The 26,728-nt window shown below is 39.3% G+C and overlaps 1 protein-coding gene across 1 annotated transcript in view; it reads left to right on the top strand.

The window, feature by feature from the left end:
* PLA2G4A (phospholipase A2 group IVA) overlaps window positions 1-26,728 on the top strand; it is a 104,744-nt gene that overhangs the window by 32,978 nt on the left and 45,038 nt on the right. Inside the window, exons 3-6 of the mRNA XM_089515812.1 lie at window positions 12,654-12,735; window positions 16,183-16,331; window positions 22,812-22,925; window positions 25,481-25,518. Coding sequence (XP_089371938.1) covers window positions 12,654-12,735; window positions 16,183-16,331; window positions 22,812-22,925; window positions 25,481-25,518 — 383 coding nt within the window. The remainder of the gene's footprint in view (window positions 1-12,653; window positions 12,736-16,182; window positions 16,332-22,811; window positions 22,926-25,480; window positions 25,519-26,728) is intronic.

Below are 26,728 nucleotides of genomic sequence, written 5' to 3'. Positions count from 1 at the left end.
AAACCATTCATACTTTAGGGCTTATTGGACTGAACTAGAGCCAACCATGCTTAGGGGCACCTTGATGTGATCTACTGTCTATGAGTGCATCATTACTTGCAGAAACTGTGATTTACTTGGTGGTGAGGCCTGCTAAAATGGGATTTGCATTTGGGAGTGATAGGTGGTACCTCCAGAAATAGAGGTGCTACAAGTCATAGTTTTTTGTAGGTTTTTCAGGCTATGTGGCCATGTTCTAGAAGAGTTTCTTCCTGACATTTCGCCAGCATCTGTGGCTGGCATCTTCAAAGAATGTTTGCCTGGAAAGGACTGGGCATATATATTGTGTGACCTGGAAAGGCAGGAGTGATTTGCCTGTGTATTGTTCTGTTGCTAATGGCAAGCCACAGGGTGGGAGGGTCTGCAAAAGAGGATTAGTATCTGCTTGATTAGTGCTCACTGTCTGCTGGGAGATTTCTCATTTGCATTTGTTGAGTCTTTATCTTGCTATTTTTCAGGACTGGTAGCCAAACCTAGTTTACTTTAAGAGTTTCCTCTTTCCTGTTGAAATTGTCTAGGTGTTTGTGGATTTCAATGGCTTTCCTGTGCATCCTGACATGGTATTGGTTGGCATGGTCCAGAATTTCAGTGTTTTCAAATAGTATTTTATTCCCAGGATGGTTTGTGGCATGTTCTGCTACTGCTGATTTTTCTGGCTGGCCCAGTCTGTAATGTCTCTCGTGTTCCTTGTTCTACAAGTCACCTTGCCAAACCATTCTGTTACACCTTTCATATTGTTAGGGATTCATTCAGTTTTTTCCTGCTTCTTGATACTTCAGGTGATACTCAGGTACAATCAACTTTTCTATACCTCCTGGAGGCCAATGAGATGCATCCTTGTTGCATTTTTATGCTTGATTTGTCTTTTAATTTACAAGCTAATATTATTCTGTGTACCCTGGGTGGCCCTTGAATCTGTAGAAGCATTACACTTTTAACTTTATTGCATTGGCCCTGGAATGGGCCTGTAGCTTTCCAAAACGGAACATTCTGGGGATGGGAGGTGGTGGGGAACGGATTTTACTGTACAGCGAGAATGCCGCCGCTGCCCCCAAGCGTCCCCCATCCCATTCCGGATGTGTTCCCCAGGGGGCGATTTCCGGGAACGATTCTCAAGCGTTCCCGAAAATCACCCCCACTGGGACGCATTTGGAACGGAATGGGGATGGTTGACAGTGGTGGCAGCTTTCTCGCTGTGCAGTAAAATGCATTCCCCGCCACCTCCCATCCCCAGAACGTTCTGTTTTGGAATGCTACAGGCCCATTCCAGGGCCAATGCAATAAAGTTCTTTGTCAGTATCCTATTCTTTTGCCTTGAAATGATGCATTATCTTCTCTGTGGCTTCACATGGTAAGTAGACTGGTTTCATTCCCCTTTTGATAGCAAATGTCATGGCCTCATAGTTCTTTACAAGGAAGGATGATGGTTGGCCAGACAGACTTTCTTTGGTAAAGGGTGGTGATAACTTCTTCCAAGAAACTCTAATCCCTGGTAGGCTCTTTTTGTGCTTCAGATGGTTATAGTTCTTCCTAAATAATCAGTTTGTTAGAAGCCAGTAAGCTCTAGCATCGAAGTTATTAAGCTACTGCTGCTGTTGTTATGTGAATTAAGGCTGTTAACAAGATTGTTTGGCTAAATTCTAAGGTGCTTGGTTTGAATTATTATGAGTTGCTGTTATTATTGAAGTTGTTGTTTTTATAGTCATCATTCAGTTGGGACCTAAGGTGATTTACAAAAATAAAAAAATACAGTTAAAAACACATGCAATGCAGGTGTGTGGCTATTTTGTATGTAGATAAAGAGACAGAAAAAGTTAATGTTAAAATGCAAAATATCTATAGTATTAAAACCATTTAAAATACCAACATAAAAGCTAAAATAAAAATAGTGCAGAGTATTATTAAAAGTTCTTTCTTTGCAGATAGTCAGTTTCCCATGCTCCATTGGAATAGAAAAATTGTTACTTGCTGACAGAAGAACAAAAGGAAGGTACTAGTCTACCTTTCTTAATATGGTAGTTCTGGAACATGGGAAGAATAACCAAGAAGGCTTTCTCCTGGTCACACCAAACATTCCTATGAGGATAGTATTATTATTATTATTATTATTATTATTATTATTATTATTATTATATTATTATTATTATTATTATTATTATTATTATTATTATTAACCTTTATTTATAAAGCGCTGTAAATTTACACAGTGCTGTACATACAATCTTTTTAATTAGACGGTTCCCTGCCCTCAGGCTTACAATCTAAAAAGACATGACATAAAAGGAGAAGGGAAAAGTGGTGGGGCTAGTAGGCTAATACATATAAAGTACATAGCAATACAGGAAATGGTTCGATAAAACAGGCATCAAAAGAACATCAAATAGCAAGCGACAATTATGCAATGCCTGGGAAGGCTTCTCTGAACAGGATGGTCTTTAACTCTGTTTTGAAGCTGGTTAAAGAAGTGATGGCCCTTGCTCACGGGGGAAGAAGGTTCCAGGAGTGAGTGGCAGCAAGTGAAAAGGGGCAAATCCGGGATGGGGCAGAGGAAATCATGGGCTGGGACAGCAGATCTTGACTACCAGAGCGGAGGGCCTGAGTGGGAAGGTGAGGAGAAAGAAGGTCTGATAAGTAAGGAGGAGCCAGTCCATGGAGGGCTTTAAATGTCGACAGCAGGAGCTTATACTGAATGCGGAAAGGGAGGGGGAGCCAGTGAAGGGATGCCAACACAGGAGAGATGTGGTCAGAGCGGTGGGTGGAAGTGATAATGCGTGCAGCTGAATGCTGAACAGAGATTAAAGGACGGAGGTGAGAAAGAGGAAGCCCAGCCAGGAGAACATTACAGTAATCAAGTCGTGAGACCACTAGGGCATGGACCAGGATCTTGGCAGTAGAGGCTGAGACTACAGGAGATAACCATGGAAGTCATTAATCTGGTCCTAAATTACACTTCTCCCTCCACATTCATTGAGGCTAGGAGTACAGAAGCCTCATGAATGTGGAAACACTGCAAATAACAAAAACACTCTGTTTTTACCTGAGAAAACACCTCTCTAGTGATCTCTAGGTCCTCCAGTGCAACTGTGTGGTCAACATCTGCCGGACTTAGAGCATAGAATTGCACTGGAGGAGCTACAAATGCGTAGTGGAGTGTTCTCTCTCGGAATCTCTTGGTCCTTCAGTGTGACTTGTGCTTTATGTTGACCACAGAATTGTTCTGGAGGACCTAAATATTCCTAGAGAGAACATATGAATAAAATCCACGAATAATCAGATCTGCAAAAGTCAAAGCCCAATATGTGGAGGGATGAGTCTATACTCTCAGATACAGAATTTCTTCTCATAAGTTCATAGGCTTTTCATAGGTAACACATAGGTTCCTTGTTCTATCAGAACTGTAGCAAAAATATGGCCTAGGATATACTCAGGCTTTCTAGAAATAATGGGTAGCATGTGTTCAGAAACAGCTAACAATTCGTTTGTCACAGTGCTGACCTAGTGTGCTGCTAAAAATATCTCACTCCACTTCCTCAAAGTGATCCATTATCTGCTCTGTGGGTTTGGGTTTTCCTTCACACAGTCATATCCTTCTGCGTGTGTCTGTTGCAAATAGACTTTGCCAGTGTTTCACCACTCTGCAGTCTTACTAAGTCCTTGCTTTCCTTTCACTGGCAGGCAAAGGCCTTTTTGTTTAACCAGGTGTTTACCATTTAATCACTTTCAGAGAGGCTTCTTATATTTTAATTTAATTTTTTTTAAAGAAAATGTATCCTTTTCTAATAGTCTTATACTGTTTTAAATGAGATGCTTTCAATTGTTTTTTTATTGTATTGTTAGGTAGGTATTGTTCTGAGAAAAGTTGGCTAATAAATAAATAAATAAATAAATAGTCTAATGTGCTGTGTTGTTTGTTTTAATTTTTTTTTTTTGCAAGATGAATTGGGAAATATTACAGATTATCATGAAGCAATCATGCATGTGAACTTGTCCAGTGTCTGGAAGAAACTAAAATAAGCTGGTACTGCCATCTCCTGGATGAAAAGTCTCACTTGGACTGCAATATTGTTTAAAGTATTTGAAACATTCACAGAACAATTCAATATTTTTTTTACTGAAACAATGTGGCAGCAAGTCAAAGTTTGTAATATGTGGCACATAGTGCTAACCTCCCTCCCCCCGACAACCCTAAAAGATATCATAATAAAAACCAGCTAAGGAAGATAAGGTACAGGTGTAATATAACTGGTCACCACAAGCAACTTGTCTCAAAAGGCAGAAACCTGTTGTTAGTTCTGTGTCAGTTACACACATGGCTTGGCCAGTTTGGACGGTGGGGAGACCAAGGTTGAATCATCATCATCATCTTCATCATCATCATCATCATCATCATTATCATCATCAAGGCTCAAAAAGGGCACAACATAGATCAAAATACAATACCCAACTAAACAGATAAAACCATTTAAACATATTGGTTTAAACACATAAGTGCAAGATTACAGTGACCATTACACATTATAATCACCCAGACATAAAATTAAAAACCTACCAGTTTAAAATGCATAGACTTACTGATGGGGGTTGCATGATTTCCACTTCTGCTTTTAGCACTGCTGCCTCTGTTTACCTCTTATTCCCCCACCCGATCCCATGCTAAGCTGCTCCAGGATATTTTAATTATTTATTTTATTTTATAATAGTTATAATGATATCCCACCTTTCTTCCAATGATATCAAGGTGATGTACATATCTCCTTTTTCTCACTTTCTATCCTTACAACTGGTCTGTGAAATGGGTCAGGCTGAGAGACTGGCTCAAGGATATCCAGTGAGTCTCTTGGCTCAATAAGGACATGATCCTATTTCTCCCAAGTCCCAATTCAGCACTTTAATCATCACACCAGACTGGCTGTTTTTTCATCATTGAACAAAGTAAAATGCTTTTTAAAATCAACAAATCTAACTACTCTGTCATATTGACATTTGGGATGATAGTTCTTCCTACAAACACAAAAAAATAAAGTGGCAGATCTCAATTCACATAGATTAGTGTGAGTAGAGGACCAGAGAGCACATGGGTACATGAATCTGGAGGACTATAGATATCCAGTGTTGTGTGTGTGCTACAACAGCACACGATAACACCCTCCCCTTTACTTTGCTCCACAACTGCTATTCGGAGAGGTTATTTTCAGCTTAAGGTCTCCAGGTTTATCCAAGGTCTCTAAGTTTATTCTTTCTAACTATAATTATACAGTGGAAATGGAACAAAGCAGACAGCTAAAATACCACAGAACCTATATTCATCTAAATCCCATTTGCAACTCCTATAGCATGTGTAATGATTTAACACAAACATACTTGAAGTCCCTGGTACAATAGCCACCCTTTGTACTCACTTAGGTGTTTAAAAAGCTATAAATGTCTACACTTTCCTTGTCTTTCAATGTGTGTTTATGAGTAAAGGGCCAACATTATTTCTCTTTGAACAGTTATTTTTTTAGTTCCCAAGACAGAGCAGTAGGTCTAAATATTTGTGGAAAAGGAAACCAGTACAGAAAGCAGAAAATTGGGTTGTATAACTAGTTTAGACAGCGTGATGATTGGAGTATTAACAATGATTTCTGTCTTACAATGCAGCATATGTAGAATCATGATAAACAAACTTGGATTTAATGGAATCTTTAGTGTAGTCACTATTCTTTCTGAAAAATAGGAAGAAGGTGCCATTGGTTTCTGATAAACTTTCCTGAACTGTTGTCAAGAGAGTGTGGTCATAAAGTTTTGTTTGTTTTCTTAAAGAGTAATGTTTTACCATCTAGGTAAGCCTGTTTGTCTGACTTCAAGATGTGATAGTTCTTTCATAATCTCTTTCACCTTGGTAATCTGAAGCAGCAACTTTGTCCAAGTCAGGTAGTTTTGTCATCAGATTCTTCTGTAGGGTTGGAATGTATGTTCTCATCTGTCTTTCTATCAGCAGTTATTCTGGCTGTATACCGCACCTGTCAGTGTTGATATGTAACTTAAAAGAACAATCCATGGGCCATTCAGTCTCTAGATTTTCTTTACAGAAGTATTACTCTCTCAGTTTCACTGTTTGAGAGTGAGGAACACTGTAAAGGTGGAAGTGTCCAGAATGTCAAGAATTTTGCTGCTGTAAACTGGTTGTATTATGAGTTGTTATTTCATCTGAAATGCTAAAGTAAATAAAATTATTTTTTCAGTTGTGCAGAAACATTGTAACAGATTATGTCAAGCAAGGGAAATGTCTCACTATGCCTTGAATAACAACTGTACAATTAAATTGGAGCTGAAATTTAGAAATGGACAAAACAAATGGCATTTTGAGCCGCTGTCCAGGTGGCTTCAGAGCATAGAGTTTATATGCCATGCATCTTGAAGCTGCCCAGAAGCTGCCTGGCCATTTACATCAGGGCAGCTTCATGTCGCTCTAGTAGTATGGCATTTACATACCTCACACCACCAGAGTGTCATGAAACCAGCTTCTGCCTATGGCATGGGTGCAAAGCTGGCTTTTTGCCACCAGGAAAAAGGAGTGGCTCTTTGCTGCTCCTTTTTCAGGCAGCTTCAAGGTAGATTGGGGCCATGGCGTGCGGTTGTATATATTTACATAAGGTCCTGGAGACCGATAGTTGTCAGCCATGTGAAGACATGTGGGAACTTTGCCAATTTTGCACTAGATCAATGATTCCCAAAGTGGGAAGTAGAGCCCCACTGGGGGTGGTAGAAGGTTCAAGATGGGTGGTGAGGGAAAAGGAAGGAGTAGGGGGGCGGTGAGGGAAAAGGGGGATGGCACAGGGGCTTTCAGCCAAAATATTGGTGTACAAGAAAGACAAGAGGAACCACAGCTTTTAGGACTATGGTGGGGATGAGGATTGCATGAAACTACTTTTCAGGTCCTCAAAAAACCACCACATAGCCTCGCTGATCATTTTGTGTACTATCTCCTACTCTTTGCCTGTCCATGTGAACTCACTCCCTCACTGGAGTCTTTTGCTAGTAGTGGCAATTGGGAAACCTATGTGAGGCTTTGGCACAGGGTATCATTTCTGTGTCTTGGAGCAGCACCATTTTGGGAAAGACCGGAGGAAAGAGTTAGAGCACATGGTGGTGAAGAAGTGGTGGCAAAAAGGAGCTTTCAAATTTGGGACCTTGCTCAAGCTTTGTGAGCTTTGCTGGCACTTGACTGGCAGGTTGGAGTTGCATTCCTGCTCCTGCTTTTTTTCATCAGACAAGTTAAGAGAAGAGGTAGCAGAAGACGCCATTTTTTTTGTGGGAGAGCAGAAAACTGGGTGGGGCAGATATGTTTACCGTTCTGACAGCATTTCTAAAGAGTGTGGTATAAATAATAATAATAATAATAATAATAATAATAATAATAATAATAATAATAATGTCATCTCTGGGGAAGGAGTAACTGTGCTCGATTATTGGAAAGTGTCCTTTGTTTTGGAGCAGCTCCTGTAGTTAAAATCTTTCCCTTTCCCAGTCCACACCAGTCTCCAATCCAGAACATGTGCCCTCTGTAAACCCTTGACATATGCACTGGCTGTGTCTTTCCCTGCCCTGATAATGACTGAGAGTTCCTCCTGTCTATGGAAAAGCTTCTCCCTTGCACCTGGTCACCTGGGAGCAGCAACTGAGCAGCTGGTTGCGCAGCAACCAAGAGGCCTCTTCTCCACATTGGTCTTTGTTGCAAGGCTGGCATGGATGAGAGGCTTCTCGGTCACTGCTTAGCCAGCTGCTTAATTGCTGCTCCCAGGATGATAGGGTGCAAAGGGAGCAGCGACTGAACAGCCAGTCAAACAATGACCAAAATGACTCTTGCTTGTGCTGGCCTTTGCTGCAAGACTAGTGCAAACGATAAGCTTCTCAGTCGCTGCTCAGCCAGCTGCTTGGTTGCTACTCCCAAGATGACTTGGTGCAAAGGGAGCAGCAGCTGAGGCTGTTTTGAATTTGCAATAGAACAGTAGACCTAATATCAAAAAATATGCCTGGGGGGTGGTTTGCTAGGGTTGTTGTCCAAGAAAAAAGGGGGCCTTAGCCCAGAAAAGTTTGGGGACAACTGCACTAGACAATCAATAGTTGTTTGGGTTGTGAGCAGAACTGTGCTCGGGTGCTATCCATCAGGCATTGTACATTCACATTAAAATTGTTTCGTAAAGAAGTACTAGATACTTCTTTATGCAATGTACAAAAAATTAGTAATGCTAGTATAAACCTTACACTAATGTAAGTCACCAAAAGGATTCTGGCCTGTGTTTGCTTTTACTTGGAACATATTTGGTTGACATGGAGTAGATCACTACATTTTTAGTAGGCATTGTTGATATTGCAATAATTTAGGGGGGGGGGGCAGAATCTTTTTCTTTTTATGAATTTTACCAGTCTGTATGGAGTATACAGCACAAAGATATCTGTGAATGGCTTTGCATGACTTACAAGGCACACTTGTATTATTTGTGCACATCTTCCTGCTTTGCCGAGAATTGTGAAGCAAAATGCAACTGATATCCATTCCCAAACATGTCAAGTAGAACTCTACCAAATCTGTTTCCACCTGTTGGTATCTGTGGTGCCAGGAAGATTGGACATTAGAGATAATGTTCTTTCTTTCTAAAGGCTTGACATGACCACCCAAACAAGAGTGTGCTGATTCTTAATAATAGGGGTGGAAGTTGTGCTCTGTTGAGATGTCCTGCAAACATCACCTTATATAGTTCAACATTCCTAGACAACATCTTGCTTTGGTAGCCTCTGGCTCCTGGAGTATCACTCCATCACTGTTTAGTTACATATGACTTCAGCATGTCATTATATTTCTTCCTCTTAAAAGTAACATGCCCAGCTCTGGAAAATAGTTGAAAGGATTACTCACATAATGCAAACAAAGTGTTTGAATACTGTGAAGTGTTATACACATTGGCAAATATTTCCCGGTGACATGCTTGTCAGTTTGAAGAATGTTGTTAGCTGCATCCTTTTGAAAGGAAGAACATGCACTTTATGAAGGGAGGTAGTGAAACAAACTCTTCTCCATTCCTAAATAACTACTTAAATTTCCTTGCCCATCCCAAGGAAGTGAAAGAAAAATGCAGGTGCAGGTGTGGTGTGTTTAGTTTCAGTGTCATGGCTTAGTATTCCTTTTGCTGAAGAGAATTTGTAGACACTATAGAAAATAGTAATAGAAAACCAGTAGGCCTAGAAAGATCAAGATCATCTGACCTTTCCAAACAAGTCTGATGGCTCCTTGTTAAAAAGTGGTGGTTGCAATATTAGAAGCAAGAACAGTAATTTCTTTTTGCTCACTCTGTTCAAACCAAGGAGCATACCTGTTTCAGACATTTGTGGCATGCATATGGAAGAAGGAAGAAGAATCTTCTGATTTTACAAAAGGTTCCCATCTGATTGTCCAAGTAGCCTATAGAAGCCCACTATGCAGTAGCTTTTGGTGGTTACAAATGAATACTCTAATATTCTACAACGAAGAATAAAATTGAGTTAAAAAGTCCAGTTTAGCTGAGCATACGCAGTGGTCAGTTAATAGCTGTGGGGCTCAATAATGACTAGAAACATGTTCAGGCTTCAGACCTTATTTAATGGCAAGAAAATGGCACCCGCAATAACCTATCTGGACAGTCATAGCAGGAATTTCTTACCAACATCTTGTCTAATGTGCTTATATGGTCCTGAATATTCTCTCTCTTCAACCCATCTTTTGGTTGACTGATGTTAAACGAACAAGAGGGCAAAGTGTGGTGAGCATGATAATAAGTACGTCATTGCACACTTCCCAGGGCTACACAGCATGTCCAATGTGACTGGAAGTGACATCATATCATGTCTGGTTTCTGTTTTGGCTATTTTGGCTTTTAAAAGTATATGGGGGGCTTGGGGACTATGGAGGAAATCTACTGCATTTTGCCATTTGGCAAATTAGACCATTTAGGTGGTGAAAAGTTGCCAAATTTAAACATTTTTTGGGATGGGGACCTTTGGGGTTTCAGGGGCTATAGCTTGGTCCACTCTTGAGCTATGGCATTGTAACCTATTGCAAGTGAAGCAGACTCAACAGGAACTTATTCTTTCTTTTCATTTTCAGCTGTAAGTCATTCACCAGGGTTGTCACCGGTGCTTTCTCTTCCTATAACCAGACCTGAAAACAGACAGAAATAGATCAAGACAAACTGTTTCATTTAGAAATCCCTGAACCTAGCGATAACAATAGCAGCTTCATTTATGTACCCCTTCAGACTGCACTAAGCAGTCTCTAAGTGGTTTGCAACTGTAAGCGAATTGCCCCCAACAAGCTGGGTACTCAGTGACCTCAGAAGGATGCCATGCTGAGTTGACCCTGAGCCCCTGGCTGGGATTGAACTCACAGCCTTCTGGTTTGTGAGTGAGTAGCTGCAGTACTGGCATTTAGCCCATGCACTACCAGGAGACTATCATATGTACCAATTGCCAACAATTAAATGCTGGAGAGAGCCCTTTGAATATTATTAAATAATGTTCACAGCACAAAGATGGTCCTTCTTTTTGCCAAATCATATATAGGATAAGAAGGATAATGTCAAGTCAAATGCCACTGGCAATCACACAACCAAATTGTATCATGACTATATATATATATATATATATATATATATATATATATATTTTGAAGAATACTGTTTCTCCCTTGGCCTTCCTGGGCAGGCCTAGGCTAGTTGAGGCAGAAACAGTGGTAAAGAAAGTCTGGTAGGTTAAGGGTGGAACCCAATTAGAACTTGCAGGTTTGGGTGTAAGCCAATGCCCATCCTGACATGTCAGGGCAAAACCTTATTAGTGGAATCTGAAAGAATGTGGAGTTTACTGCCATGGTTTAGGCTGGAATGGTCAAACTTTGTACATGGGATTACATGCAGCCTCCCCCAAAGATGTTTTTGAGACCTTCGATCCTCTCCAGACTCCACGGATCACCTTTTTGGGGGTGGAGGGAGTGAATTGCCTCTCTTAGAAGCATTCAGGAAAGGCAATTCATATTTCAGATATGTTAGAGGAAATTCCTATTTATCCTCCTACTGCCCAATTTTTTAAAACTAGGAATGGACATATGGCCACTTTGGTTTTATGTTTCTGCCCTTTTGTTTTTGTTTTTACAGTTCATGCATTTTCCCAGAGAATCCCAAATGCAGAAGATTGGCCTCTGGCTTGCCGCAACTGTGCATCCTCGTTTTATACCACTGGCCACACTTATACAGGGTTATTTGTATTAGATGCAAGCAGCTGCCTTTGAAAACAGCTTAGAAACTTCAGTTTTTTAAAAACCCAACCCCTTCCACTGCCAAGCTGTTGAGTGATTTTGGTTGGCACTAGTACTGAAATTACCTGCCTTGCTTCTGGTCCATTTCCAAGCACAATTCAGTGCTTGTGCTTACCTTTAAAACCCCAAACAGCTTAGGAGCCAAATAAACAAAGGAACTCCTGTGCCCGTACAAACAGCACATGCACTGGGGTAACTTTATCCTAATTTATTCCACCCATAATCTTAGCTGAACGAATGGTTGCAACCAAAAAAGAGCCTTCTGAGTAGTGGCACCTCATTTGTCCAGTTCTCTTCCCTGCATTTCTGCTTGGCACCAACACTGTTCTTTTTTCAGGACCAGCCAGGACATATTTATTTTTTCAAATTTGCTAATGCAATATTTTCTTTTTAAAATGCTATATTTTATTTCTGTTTTATTTTTGTTTTGTAAACTAATATGGAAACTGGTCTGGAAGAGACAGTATAGAATAAATAAATAAGGAACAAGGCAGAATACGGATTTGCTGACTGGGTCAATCAAAGCCTGTCCATCTCATATTGTCCTGTGGATCTGCAAGGCTGGATAAAATTAGGACACTGGAGCTGGTATGCTGTCCACAGTGTCCAGTCTAAAATATGTCCAGAATTATCTGCAGCATTTTAGATTTCCATAGGAGATGTATAAAGAATGTCACCTTTAGAGCCTTACATTCCATTCTTGGAAGAAAAGTCAACAAAAATGAAATAATTCTTGGCAGATAAGTTGGTATGGAAAAAAGTTATGGGACAATAGCAGGTTCACAGTATGTACAAGCATAGTGCCTATTTGGAAATGAATATACTTAGTCTAGCTCTGTCTTTAATGCAATTTTAAAGTACCATTTTAGCCTTTCCTAAGGAGGATTTAACAAACACATGTAGGAAATTAAAGGCTCTTTTTTTCCTCTAGCCAAGAGTACTACACTCTTGGTGACTAATGAATTGTTTAAACTGTACCTGCGGTTGGAGGGGAGGAGTGAAAATTCAGCAGAGCTAAAAATTAAAAGCATAAAGGTGTGTGTTTGTGTGTGAGAAAGGACAGACGTTTTGTGTAGGAGTGGTTGCACACAGTTAAGCTCAATGTAGCTGAATTTAAGCTGAAGGCAGCTCATCTTCTACTTCAAGATGCTGGTTCTTCCAGTGAGTGCTTCACTTACTTAGGCCGGCGGGTGTGGGAACTTTAGATGAATTAAAACATTATTGGTTTCATTTATTTTGCCTGTTGTATTTTATTGCCTTCCTAACAAATTGTTGTTTTGCCATTCAGGTGGAACACCAATACTCTCACAAATTTACTGTGACAGTGAAACAAGCCAAGAATGTCACCAAGGGAGCCTTTGGAGATATGCGTGAGTATGGCTTATACTTCATGCTCCATTTGGTGGAGGTCCTTTTTGCTCCATGTTGCATTAAGAGTGCTTAATTTTAAAAAGAAATTCTCTTTTTCTTCACCCTCTGGCTTTTAAATTATAGTCATCCACTGATGCAGGTGCATTTTAATAGCACCTTTTGGCTGATTGTTTCAAATGACCATTTCCTCTATTTGTTTATGGTTCTAAGTGCAGCAAAGGTAAATAAGTATGTTTGTTGCCTTCAGCAACTAGAAGTAGAATAATAATATTGATTTTAAAAGGGAGTCGAGCTCTTAGGGTACACTCCTGTACCCATCTTTCTAAATCTACATATGTTGCAGTGTAAGCATTCTGAAACATACAAGATGTCTGGTAGGAAAACATTGGTTCTGAGTCATTGGTGCAGAACAGAAAACAAAAATAGATTGAAATGGCCCTTTGATTTTTCAAAAGCAATATAGGAGGAATAGATTGAAATTCATGTGTAATGGTATAATAAGTAAATCTGTAACTCTTTCCTTCTGTGTTCCTTCTCTAATTCAACTGTATTAGAGAGAGTTACAAAGCAAATGTTTTAGATAAGGAAGTCTTCTTACTCTTACTAACTTTGATGCTAAGGAATTTTCAAAGTGTATTCGTTCCAATAAATTTTTTTCAAAGAATACTGGTGAAGGGGTTATATTCTCCCTCTGTTTTAACCTCTCCAGTGTATGTATTTAAAAAGCAAGCCAGTTAGATGTCTGCGCACAGAAGAGTCAGTGTGAAGTAGTGGTTTGAGCATCAGACCAACTCTGGAGACCAGGGTTAAAATCCCCACTTGGCCATAGAAACCCATTGGGTGACCTTCGGAAAGTCACACTTTTAGTCTCAGAGGAAGGCAAAAGCAACCCTCTCTCTGAACAAATCTCGCCAAGTAAACCCCGTGATAGGTTCACCTCTGGGTCACCATAAGTCAGAACAACTTGAAGGCACTCAACAACACAGAATGAAGCAATCTAAACCTCCTCTACTGATGTACTGTTGGTAAAGTTATCAGATAACTGTTTCGCCACAAGAAAAACATCAAGTACTAAATCACTTAAAAGATATTCTTGCTTGCTAAAAAGGTTGCATGAACTGTTTGATCCTCAGAGTCAAGGGCGGGTTATGTTAAATTCAGTATTGCTCACTAATTTAAATGTATTATGCACAAAATTGCCTGGACTATGGGTGGAGCCATCTTATTCAGACAATACAGTATAGACCCCAATGCACCCTTTCTCCTCATAAAATCAAGGCTATTTCCAACAACCAATATAGCAACAATGGTGGAGCGGACAGCGTGCTTAGGTATATATTTATTTAGGCATTAGAGATTTTCAGTTGGGATTTGGAACCCAATGCTTCAGAGAAGCTATACATGCATATATTTCTTATTTACGTTAGCAGTTCGATCCAAGTAGCAAAGATATAGGGTGTGTTTTAATATTCCTGCCATGACCATTGTGAAAAAAATCCTTTTTCTAAAATAAGTTTTCTGTTGGGAGTTTTCACCCCCCCCCCCAAGAAAAGTACTATTTTCATACATTTCTTCTCAAGACCTCACAAAGTAAAGTCTTAATTTCCCCTCCTCTTTATTGTTTTGATTGTTATTAGCCCATTCCCAATTTAAGCAATTGTACTCATGAAAAAGCAACTTATTCTCTCAGATGTTGTATTTGCAGTGCAAGGTTGAAATGAACTAGAAAGGTGGGCATTCCTGTGATTTTACAGGTTTGGCATCCTGCTTATGCCAAGATAATGTTGGTATAAATCAGGATCATATTGACTTCTTGCTCAATGTCCTCCTCTGCGTGTATGATGTGAGGCAAACGTTATGTGTTCCTGTCTCATGCAACCTTTCATATGAGTTTCAGTCTCCTTGTTGGAGGATTTGTGTACTGAAACTGGGAATAAGAATATTAAAATATATACTTTAAAAATTGTTTAAAATTTTTCTTCAGTGTTAGAAAATCCTAACCAGGAAAAAAACTGGATATATGAGAGTCTTTACATTTAGGAAGTTATTGTGTTGAAAATTCACTTTTTTGTGTGCAGAAAATGCTGTAGTAGGACTCATTCTGTGCAAAACTTGCACATGGATTTCTGTATAGGAAACTGAATTTTCTATGTAGAAATATTATTTTCTGTGCAGAAAATACTGTTTCCTGTGTACAAAGTACTGTTTGCTGAACACACACACACACACACACACACACACACACACACTCCATGTTCAAAATTTTCATAGAATACTGTAGATCTCAAATGGCTAATAATCCTTGAAAATTACACAGTTTTTGAAGATTTTCTCCCAGGGTGAACATACAGTAATTGGTAAAATTACATGTAGCTTCATACAAGACCAAAATTAGTGAAGAATTACCTTCATAACTGACACAAGTGTGCTGTAACAGGGTATGTTGTTGGTTAGAAAACCAATTTCTACAAATTGTGGGATGAGGCGGGAGACATTTTACATTTCTATTAGAGTTCAGTGGAAATCATAAATTGCACCACCTCTTCTATTAGTTTACTGTTATGCTATTATGTTAGGAGAGAGTTCTGACAGAGGATTTGATGTAAATCTATACTGGCTACATGCCACCATCTGTGGAGAATTGCCAGATTCATATTCTGTTGGTCTATACCTGAAATTCTGCCAGTGTAGTGCCACTGTTGGAGGGATCCTTCCCTTGTGTTCTTAAGAAGACTGGTCTTCAGGCCCAGCTCTGCTACTGGACAGAGTGGATCATCTACCTCAAGAGCATTATGGAATGACAACAGATTGTTAGATATTAATTTTTTGTTACTGCTTTTTGTTGCATGGTGACAGGTTCTTATGGGATCATCTGCCTCAAGCGTCATAATAATTTTGTTAACCAAGGGAAATATGTTCATTATGGAGGAAGCATCACTTGTTGCTTGTAGAAGCAGCAAAGCATCTTGAGCTGGTGTGCTACCGTCTCTGGTATGGAAATCACAATGATTGAGCTTTCATTTACATGGCCTCTGTACACATACAAAAAAAGCTGTGTGAAGTCGAAGGCTTTCATGGCCAGCATCCATAGTTTTTTTTGTAGATTTTTCAGGCTATGTGGCCATTTTCTAGAAGAGACTATTCCTAATGTTTCACCAGCATCTGTGGCTGGCATCTTCAGAGAATGCCAAGCTGTGTGTTCGGTAAGAATTCAGTTGAGAGGAATTGGTCATGGAGTCAATCTAGCTTTAATTCCAGCTAGATTGGACCCAATTAAGTGAATGGGGCTTGTTAGTGAATTGTTGATCACTTACGTAATTTCCCATTTTTCAAATAAGTGGGTTTATTTGAGTTGGGATTAAAATTGGATTTAGTCCTTTGCAATTTGGTTCTCAAGATATTGGAGAAGATGTTATTGATACATGCATGTTGTCATTTTATTACAGTTGACACTCCAGACCCCTATGTGGAGCTCTTCATCCCAACGGCTCCAGACAGCAGGAAGAGAACAAAACATATCAATAACAACGTGAACCCTGAGTGGAATGAGACCTTTGAGATAATCTTGGATCCCAACCAGGAAAATGTTCTAGAGGTAACAACACAGTTTTGTATTGGTTTTGGGACCATATGTAGCCTGCTTTTATTTTGTACGTTGTTGGTTTTTTACAAAGACGTATGTGTTTTTATTTGTATATAAGCTGCCTTGAATCCCAATTTTTGAGAATTAAATTTATTTGTTTAAATTGGCTTAAGCAAATAAATATCTTTGGTGATCCAAAGATATTTCTGTTTAATCCCAGGAAAAGCAAAGTATAATATTCAAAATAAAGCAGAACTGAATTTTCTTTTCTTTTCTTTTCTTTTGATCCCACCTTTCTCCCAAAGCAGGACCCAAGGCAGCCAACATTTATTTAAACAATATAAAAATTACAAATATAAAATTTAAAACATAAAAAGTTAAAAAAAATAATCAAACCTCATCCCCCAATAAAACCAAGCCTGCAAGATTTTAAAAGGCCTGTTTAAATAAAAATGTCTTTGCCTACTGGTGAAAGGCCAGCACTGAGGGGGCCAGCCTAGTCTTCTGTGGGAGTTCCACAGGGTTGGAGCAGCCACTGAGAAGGCTCTCTCTTGTGTCCTCACCAGGCGAACCTCGGATGGTGGTGGAACTGAGAGAAAGCCTTCTCCTGAGGATTTTAGGGCTCTAGGTGGTTCATATGGGGAGATACAATCTCTCAAATAGTCTGGATCTAAGCCGTGTAGGGCTTTATAGGTCATGACCAGCACTTTGAATTGTGCTTGGAAATGAACTAGTAGCCAGTGAAGCTGTTTCAATACAGAGGTTATACGTTCTCTGTAATTGGCTCTGGTCAGCATTCTAGCTGTGGCATTTTGGACCCGCTGAAGTTTCCGAAAAGTTTCCAAATGCACAGTCACATAGAGCATGTTACAGTAGTCCAAATGGGATGTAACCAAAGTATGTGACCCTGTAGCCAGATTTGATGTCTCAAGGAATGGGCGCAGCTGGTGCACAAGTTTTAATTGTGCAAATGCACTCCTGGCCACTGCTGAAACCTGGACATCCAGGCTCAGAGTTGAATCCAGGAGCACACCCAAGCTGCAAGCCTGAGATTTCAGGGGGAGTGTAACCCCATCCAGCTCAGGCAAAGTTCCAATTCCAGGAGCATCTCTGTCTTATTTGGATTAAGCTTCAATTGGTTTGCCCTCATCCAGTCCATTACTGACAGTAGAGACTGGTTCAGTACAGAGACAGTTCACCACCTGGAGTCAGGTGGAAAGGAGAGATAGAGTTGGGTGTTATCCACATATTGATGACGCTGCACCCCAAAACTCCCAGCAGTTTCATGCAGATGTTAAACAACATGGGGAACAAAACAGAACCCGGTGGGACCCCACAGGCCAGTGGCCAAGGAGTCAAACAGAAGTTCACCAGAACCACCTGGGTCTGCTCCTTCAAGAAAGACCATAACAGTGCCCCCAAGTCCCATCTCAGAAAAGCGGCTCAGAAGGATACCATGGTCGATGGTATCGAAAGCCACTGAGAGATCTAACAGGACCAACAGGAACACACACTCCCTGTCCAGTTCCCTTGGTCATCCACCAAGGTGACCAATGCTGTCTCTGTTCCATAGCCAGGCCTGAAGCCAGGTTCTTAACAATTAATATGTTTATTGTCTACACAATATTGTCTTCAGCAGAAATATCAGGCTAACAATAAATTTATTTCCTGAATTTACAAGGAAATTTTGGAAGAACATTGCAACAGAAAAGAGAGTTCAGCAGGAAGTGAAGGGGGAATATCAACTAAATCGAGGAATTTATTACAAAAGCAGTAAAGCCTGTGTAACCACTTCAGGTTACACATATTAATCTAGAACATTAGATATGTTTCCCCTGCTCCTTGATGTCTAGCTTTTGTATGTGTAGAAAATGTATTTACATTAGCAATGGAAAGAATTTTCAGAAATATTGGAGAAAGGGCAAAAAAGTGCTCCTTGAATTCTGGGAAACCTTCATGGGGAGAACTCTATATTGTGAAGTGTCTTCACATTTCAGGATATACAACAGATACAATTTGCATGTTTTTGTATGGAAAACAACATATTTTGTCCAAGCAACAGTTATTATTTTCTCTACAGAAAATGCAAAATTCACTTGAGGATTTGTTTGTATAGAAAACAGCATTTTCTGCACAGAAATATTTTTTTCCTGCAGAAAATTCTGTTTTCTGCTAGAAATGTGTTAATTTTGCACAGAATAAGCCCTACACTATAGCATTTTCTGCACACAAATGCAAATTTTTTACAGAATAATTCCTGACTGACCAATAGTTGTCAAAACCTATGCCAATTTCAAATAGTTTCTCACAGTTTAAAGGAAAATGTTTAAATTACTTGTTGCTTCCTTCAGTAATGAAAGTAGTCCAAAAAAGAAAAAGTACACTTTCCTGCTTTATAAGGGGGAGCATTCAATCCTCAAAGAGGTGAAGCAGCTGAGACCAAAGGAGCAGCCAGAGGCTGCTCCCGCCCCAATCACTGTGTGGCCACCGTGGGTCCATGGCAAACAGACGCCATGGTCCCGAGGGTGGCCAGTGCTATGGTCTCAAATAGGTCATGAACAAGAGTGGTAAGAAACTGCTCCTTTTGTGGACAGGTTTGGGCTGCTTTAGACAGCCCCAGCTCAGCCTCCACATGATCTGGAGGCATGTGTCATATGCACATCCCGCTCCCAGATTGGCCCAATGAAGCCTAAGTCTCTCCTGAAGTCAGAAGTAAGGGAACCAGGTTAGTGGTTTGCCACCTTAGCAACAACTATGCCCAAATCCTGAGCGAGAGGAGAGGGGTTGCCTATGGGAATATAGAGCAATGAACTGGACTATCCAAGAGAACATATCAAGTGTTGTTTCCTTCTCTCTCCACTTTGAAAGCACATTGATCCTCCATTTTATTGTGAGGAAAAGTAAGAATTTTTTTGGAAACTAGACTGTTGCATAATATAAAGAGGATCAAATATTTTCATGCAAACTGTAGGTATAGCACAAGTTAATGCAGTCTGCCCCCAGCCAGCCCTCTGGATTCAAGGATTGTACATCCATGGATCTCACCAACCACAGCTTGAAATTATTCCCAAAAATAATTCCAAAAAGCAAATCTTAATTTTGCCAGTTTATATAAAGGACACAATTTTATTATGCCATTGTACATAATGGGACTTGAGTATCCACAGATTTTCATATTCATGGAGGCTCCTGGAACCAAACCCCAGTAGATACCCAGGGCCCACTGTACCTGAAACTTCATTCCTTTTGAAAACACAAGAAGAAAAAAATGGTACTAGCTAAAATATATATGCATAATCCTTTTTTCTGCTTTCAACCCAGTAATATCCCATTTCACTTCTCTGTACTACTTCACTACTCACTCTATAATTTTCCTTTATTCTTAGAGATTTGGAAGACACTAGAAAAGCATTTGCCTCATTCATTTTCTTCTCTGGGAGTTAGAACAGCCATTTCCATGGAATGAATCATTCACTTGCTGTGAAACTATGGTTAAATGAATTCATTTCCCGTTATACGGCAAGCAGTTGGATAGTTTCTAAAATAAGCATTTGAAACCTCCTTTTACTTTATGAGGAATTCTTTTTTAATAACAGGCTCATGTCATTAGAAAGTATTCACTTTTATGAGTTGCTTCCCAAAGCTTAGTGACCAGAGTCGGCTTCCAGTATAATTTAAACAAAGCCAAATGCCAGAATTGCAGGGGTATTTATTCCCTAAAGCTGAATGAAAGAGAACTGGTAATTTAGTAAATTTCTTTAAAATAGCTGGCTAGGGAAATGCATGATGAAATTTCTGAAGGCTGGCACCATAGAACCACTAATAGTCTGTAGTCTAGACAGGAGAAGATATATTTAAAAGCCAAGCAGTTTCTGTTATAAAAGCTTATTTTCTCATTAATATTAACTTTTCAGAATGTGTGCAATATTTAATTTAATTTCTAATTTATTGTCTAGGAATATATCATTTCACAAGTCTATCTGTATCTTTTTCAAGTAAGGGCCTGAGTATGCACAGCCTGGTTTTGCTACGGAGTTTCCTAGAAACTCAATGGGAAACCAGGGCTAAATTACTCTCTTTGCTCTGGGATCAGGCCAGCTCCTCTGGATCTGCATATGAACAGGCAGGATTGGGCCCAATCCTGCTCCAATGTTTTTGGCTTGCATCCTTTGTACCAGACAGTATGAGGTCAAGGGGAACCAAGACAATTTGGCCTGTGTGGACAACCCTCACATTTTCTAACAAATTTATATCTATTTAGCTAGATATAATGACAGGTAAAACAGCAATATGCAGTAGAAGCGAGTTATGTATGCATATTCAGAAGTAACAATATTCAAAACAGAAATTGGTTCCAAAACACTCAACTCCTTTTGAGCCCTCTGTATGAGGGTCTGGCTGAAAATCAAAGTTGCCCCAGGTGGTTTTCAGCCTTCCTTCTAAGCAAAGAAACTTATCATTTGAGAAGGGTTGGTGGGAAAACTACAACAAAGAAAGTCTGCAAGAGGCAGTGAGGCCTTGCTGTCCTCTTAACTGGAAATGATGCCTCCAGATCTATTGTGGAACATGGAATTTGTAACTTTCCTTACCATTTTTTGTTATTGCAAGAATGTACAGCCTGTAGCCTACATGATGTATGACCTCTTTGGAGATCTTTGTGTGTCTCTTCTGGCCACTGATGTTGAATTTTGCCAATGGTTTTGCTACGATTGAATGTACTACAAGTTGTTTCCATCCTAGCTGTTTCCAGCAGGTGACCCCCTGGCTCTGCTGTCACTGCCTCTTCTCATGTGACCCCTCCTTTTGGGTGCCACTGCTTTTCTTTTGGGGCAGTTGTTCCAGACACACTTGGGAAGTGTGAGCTTTGGCAGCTCCCAACAGAGTTCGATATGTTGTCAGCAAGCTTAATAATGACTGAAAAATTACATTTTAATTATTACTTTGCAGTTACTGTACCATAAAAGTAAGTACAGTCAGCCCTTCTTATACAAAGATTTGTTATACACGGATTCAAGCATCCACGGTTTGAAAATGTTCAAAAAAAGTATACATTTCAAATATCAAACCTTGATTTTCCATTTTTTATAAGGGACACCATTTTGCTATGTCATTATATTTAATGAAACTTGAGCATACACGGATTTTGTTATACATGGGGGATCTTGGAACCAAACCCCAGTGGATAACAAGGGTCCACTGTAATAACTGTATTGTAAAAGTAATAATAAATTACATTGGAATAAACTACATGAAGTAAGCAAAGCCCTGGAGCAGCCATCCCACTACTGTGATCTTGTCTATGTATATGTTTATGTGTGCCCCTGCACATACACATACACATAGTATGATTTTATTTCCCCTTTCCATGTTCTGTTCAATGTACAGATGTGTTTGAATTTTGCTCTGTTTTATACTGTTTAATTTGTTTTTCTTAAAATTCTATATTTTTATACCTTTGTTATGATGGTAGGCAGTGATGTTTAGAAACATTGGTTTATAAATTAATGATGCTTTGATATGCTAATATAAAGGAGATTATTATACAGGGTTATAAAATGGGAGAAAAATGGAATGCTCCTGTTATTATAACGTGATTGCTCTTGACATTGTGTTTATCCAGTACTTCGCCTGTGAATAACGTGGAATTGCCCTGTGACTTCTTATTAATGGAGAAACCCCATGAATGGTTTGCCAGTAGCATTTCATTCACACTATTGTGAAGGTGCAGAAGCTAATAATAATGCATTTGTGCTATTGTGAAGTTCTATCACGGAGCTTTTCCCATGATACTGTACTTTGGCACAGGCAATTTTCTCTCATTGCTAGGATTGTTTTTGGAGTAGATTTCTGTCTTATTTTGAGGAAACTATTTTGTTTCAACTGGTTATATATGTTGTTAAATATAGAAATGTTATTTTATTCCATTTGGGATGAAACCATATTTTTTAGAAATGCATAGATATACTAATAATACAGCAACATGATTGGCTTTTGTATGCGGAACGTGACTGTGTTTTTATTTTGCTGTTATTTCGTTATTATAGCATGATTGTGCAACTGCACAGAACTATAGTGCTGTAGCACTATGCTTCTGTTATCTTCCAATAGTGTGATTGTTGTGGAATTGGCCCTAGTGTGATAGTCCTCAAATCTCTGTGATTGTTTGTGTCATTATTATTGTTTGTGAGTGCCTTCAAGCTATTTTCAACTTATGTCAACTCTATCACAACATTTTCTTCTCAAGATTTGTTCGGAGGGGATTGGCCTTTGCCTTCCTTTGAGGCTGAAAGCGTGTGACTTGCCCATGTTCACCCAGTGGCTTTCCATGGCTGAGCAGGCATTCAAATATTGTTTAGTCATACAACTGCACCATGCTGGCTATGGAATAATGGATTAATGAATGAATGAATATACGGGATGTGAAATAGACCAGTGGAAAAAAGAACTTGTGGCAGAGGTGTGACTGTCTAAAAACAAATATTTCTTTTGTAGATCACTCTTATGGATGCAAATTATGTGATGGATGAGACTATTGGAACGGCAACATTTCCCATATCATCTTTGAAAGTAGGAGAAAAGAAAGAAGTCTCCTTCACCATTAGTAAAGTAAGTTCTGCATGTCTGCTGTTTAAATGTCAGTGCTATTTTTTGCAATACAGCACAGAAGGATGAGGACCTTGGTCCCTCGAGATATTTAGGGGCTGAAATTCCCATGATCCCTCACCATTGGCTATCCTGGCTAAGCCCCTGGAAGTTGCACTCACACAACGCCTGGCTATGGTTGCCCACCCTTGCAGTACAATGTTATGGTGGGCTAAGAATCTGTTCATTAATTTATAGAAGGAACACCAGAGGAATCCTGAGACTTTTGAGCTTTTGTGATCTGGTGTCAAATGCTGGTTCTTGTCCAGGTAATTGTCTCATACCAGACTTCTCATAGCTGGCTGAAGTTCATATGCCCCTCCTCCTTCTCATAAGTACCATAATCTGATTGAAAATGTGTATGGCTTCGAAAGTATTCCTATTAAGTTTTCTGTCTTTAAAAAATGTCTGTGATACATGTAATAGTGGCTTCATCTGCCATTGGAAAACTAGACAATTTTTAGACATGGAAAACTGGCTAATACTAGTAGCATGCCCAGAATTAGTGACCATATGAACTCGAGAAAGAAAATTATATTTTTGGTGCAGAATAAGAGAACGAGAAAAGTTAAATGTGGACAAGTAATTTCTAACAGGTGCACCTCAGGTGTGTATAGCCGCAGAACACAGTTTGTAAGTTTGTAAGATTCCTATGTTTATTAAACTGCAGTAATCTTATTCTCATCTTGGGTGTGCTGAACCTGAATTGGTGGTTGCCAGACCAGTTACTCCCTCATAGTCCAGTATAGTTTAAAGAGCTGACTCAAGCATTAGTGCCAAAGAGGATTTACGTTGCTACCTTAGCTTTCAAAGATTGGTGAGATGGTTGGCTTTTCCCTCCTGCCTGGGAGAGAGAGGGGAAGATCTTCCCCAGAAATATGCATTAATTCAAGCATTTGTTTTTACAGCATCCCTGAGAGCATCATTAGCATCCAGGATAGAGTTTTAGAGATCAGTCTTAATGCAAAGTCCTATTCTCCTGTACGCTGAGTGTACAATTCTCTGCATCACTCTCAGATTCAGTTTCTCTCTCATATAATAGTCTGATAGGGCTGTTGTGATTGCTTTTGAGATAAAGCAATGTAATGACCTTTACTGAGTCAGAGGGAAAGGGTGCAGTATGCTTTTAAAAAGTAATAAAATCAGATCCTTCCTACTGGTGCTTAGTTAATTTTTTTCCCAGGAGAGGAAGAGCCTGAGGGAGTTGCAACACTTGTAACACCCGTCTATTTTTAATATAGTGTTACTTTTTTCTTGGTGAAGGCTTGAGATAAAAGTACATGTTACCCTCTCCTAGTCTGAAGCTTTTTTGCAGAGGGAAATACATAACTCTTGATATCAGTTTTAATACTAAATTCCTTCTGCAATAGACACATTTTCTGTTTCATTCTGAAGCCGCACAAATTTTAAAACACCTTAAAAACCAGGGATAAAGTTATTTAAAAAAAATAATGGAACTGGTGTTAAAATTTGCCTGTATCGAGCAAGTGAGGCACCATGCCTCTGAATGTCCTTTCTCTCTGTGCTGCCCACCTTCTTCCAAAGAAGTAACATGGGCAGAAGAGGACACATGTGCAGGTTTACAAGGGAGGGATCAGACGTTCTTTCAGATCCCCACTGAAAGAGAAAAGAGCAAATCTTTTAACACATAGCGCCAAGGTTGCATAAACAAAAAGTAGAAAAGCAGAAAGATTTATTGCTCAAACAATTGTATTGTTTGTCTTTTCTTAGTGGTAATACCCCCCCAGCAAGAATTTGGGAGGGAAAGGTGGGATAATTACCTATAGATAGGGAGATCTATGGAGATAAACAAAGGTTAAACAGACCAGCAAGCTGCCATTCCTGCCCACCATGTTTGATTGCAGTCCCCTTAGTTTTCTCACCCTGAACATATAAAGACTTTATCATTCTGTTTGGATGAACTGCATTGCTCTTACCTATTCAGTATAATGTTTAGGTTGTCTCTGTGAGAGCAGAGAACTTTATAGTGAGCGAACGGAGATATTTTGCTCTTTAGGGCAAAATAAAAGATGGCACCCCATCCCAGTCGAAATGCCGAAGCTGGCTGGACAGGCAGTTGAATCATACTTCAGCACTGATGACAGGATAGTGTCCTCCAACTTCACTTGAGTGACCAGGCTAGTTTAGGGGGTCTAGGATAGTTTGAAGACTGCTAAACTAGACTGGACATTCAACCTACAAGTTTCAGTTTGGTTCTGTATAGAAAGTTGGAACTGTATGCCTTCCTTGTGAGCTTTCCAGAATCTCATGACTGGCTGCTGAGGGAAACAGGATACTCATCTCTGTGCACCGTTTGTTCAGATCCTGCATGGTTTCTTTGGTGATTGGTTTTAAGTTGTGCATCTGTTTTAATACATATGCACACATGCACTCATTTCCTTTGGGTATACACAGTTATATTAAATGAAAGCAACAAGTAAGCTGTGTCAATTAAGGTATAAAGAAAGATCATTAGTGTAATTACAAATAATGATGTAATTGTAATATTTCTTGTTTAGGTCACAGAAATTATTTTGGAGGTATCTCTTGAAGTTTGGTAAGTAACCTTGGCATGCTGAAAACAGAACTAAGGAAATATATGTTGACCCTCCCTTGCCTGAAATGCCTGGGACCAGAAGTGTTTGGGATTTTGGAATATTTGCATATACATAATGAGATATCTTAGAGATGGCAGCCAAGTCTAAACATGAAATCCATTAATGTTTAGTATACACCTTATACACATAACCTGAACATAAATTTATACATAATATTTTAAATAATTTTGTGCATGAAACAACTGTGCACTGTACCATCAGAAAGCAAAGGTGCCACAGTCTTGGCAACCCATGTAGACAGTTTTGGATTGTGGAGTATTTCAGATTTTGGAATTCTGGGTAAGGAATACTCAGCCTGTAACAATATAGTATTGAGATCAGACTTTATTTTAGTTTGATTATGATTTATAGAGTTAAATATGTAGACATAATTGGAACAACCTAGGCTTGAAAATATCAAGTAAAAGTTGGACATGATGCACCCAGAGTTTCATCATATCTTAGAATTAAGCTAATTAATTACTAAGGGCTTACCTCTGAATAGGCACCAGTGTTTTACATTTCTGTACATGGTGGTGGTCAGTACATGACCTACTTTTGGACCCCATGTCTCCTCTGATCCACACCGCAAAATTTAAGTGGAAATAAAATCTAAGCTACAAAACCCCCATGTTAAAATAAAATGAATGTCATGCATGTGCTGTGTTTCCCAAGCTAAAATGCTTGTTGAAGCATTTTAGTTAGAAGCAAGGTATTTGAGATGCACATATCTTTTTTACAAGACTAGTTTTACCATATCCATGGCAATTTCGGTAGTGAAAGCAGTCAAATGTGGCCCCTGTAGGTCAAATCTGGACTTGCAGAAAGTGCCCACACTTTTATAATGTTTACAAGCCTCACTGAATACATAATGTGTCCAAAAATATGCAAAAGATTGCAATCTTAGAATCCTGTTGTAACTAATATACAGGGTACCCACTGTTTGCTCTATCTGAAAAGCAAAATGATTGCTTCTGTGGGGATCAGTGGTATAGTCAGAATATAATCAGAAATCCTGGACATCTCTTTGTCCATAACCATAATATGAAGCAGACTATAAAAATTGGAATGTGAAGTAGAATTTCAGAGTTTTAAGGGCAATGTGCAATCCTTTTGCTGGTAGAAAATAATCCTTGATAATATTGAGATAGTTTGTCTCTTAAAACACAG

Source organism: Sceloporus occidentalis, unplaced genomic scaffold (assembly GCF_023333645.1).
Source record: "Sceloporus occidentalis isolate IW3139 unplaced genomic scaffold, rSceOcc1.0.p SCAF_3, whole genome shotgun sequence".
NCBI classification, from domain to species: Eukaryota; Metazoa; Chordata; class Lepidosauria; order Squamata; family Phrynosomatidae; genus Sceloporus; species Sceloporus occidentalis.
This window is presented reverse-complemented; position numbering and strand designations above follow the sequence as displayed.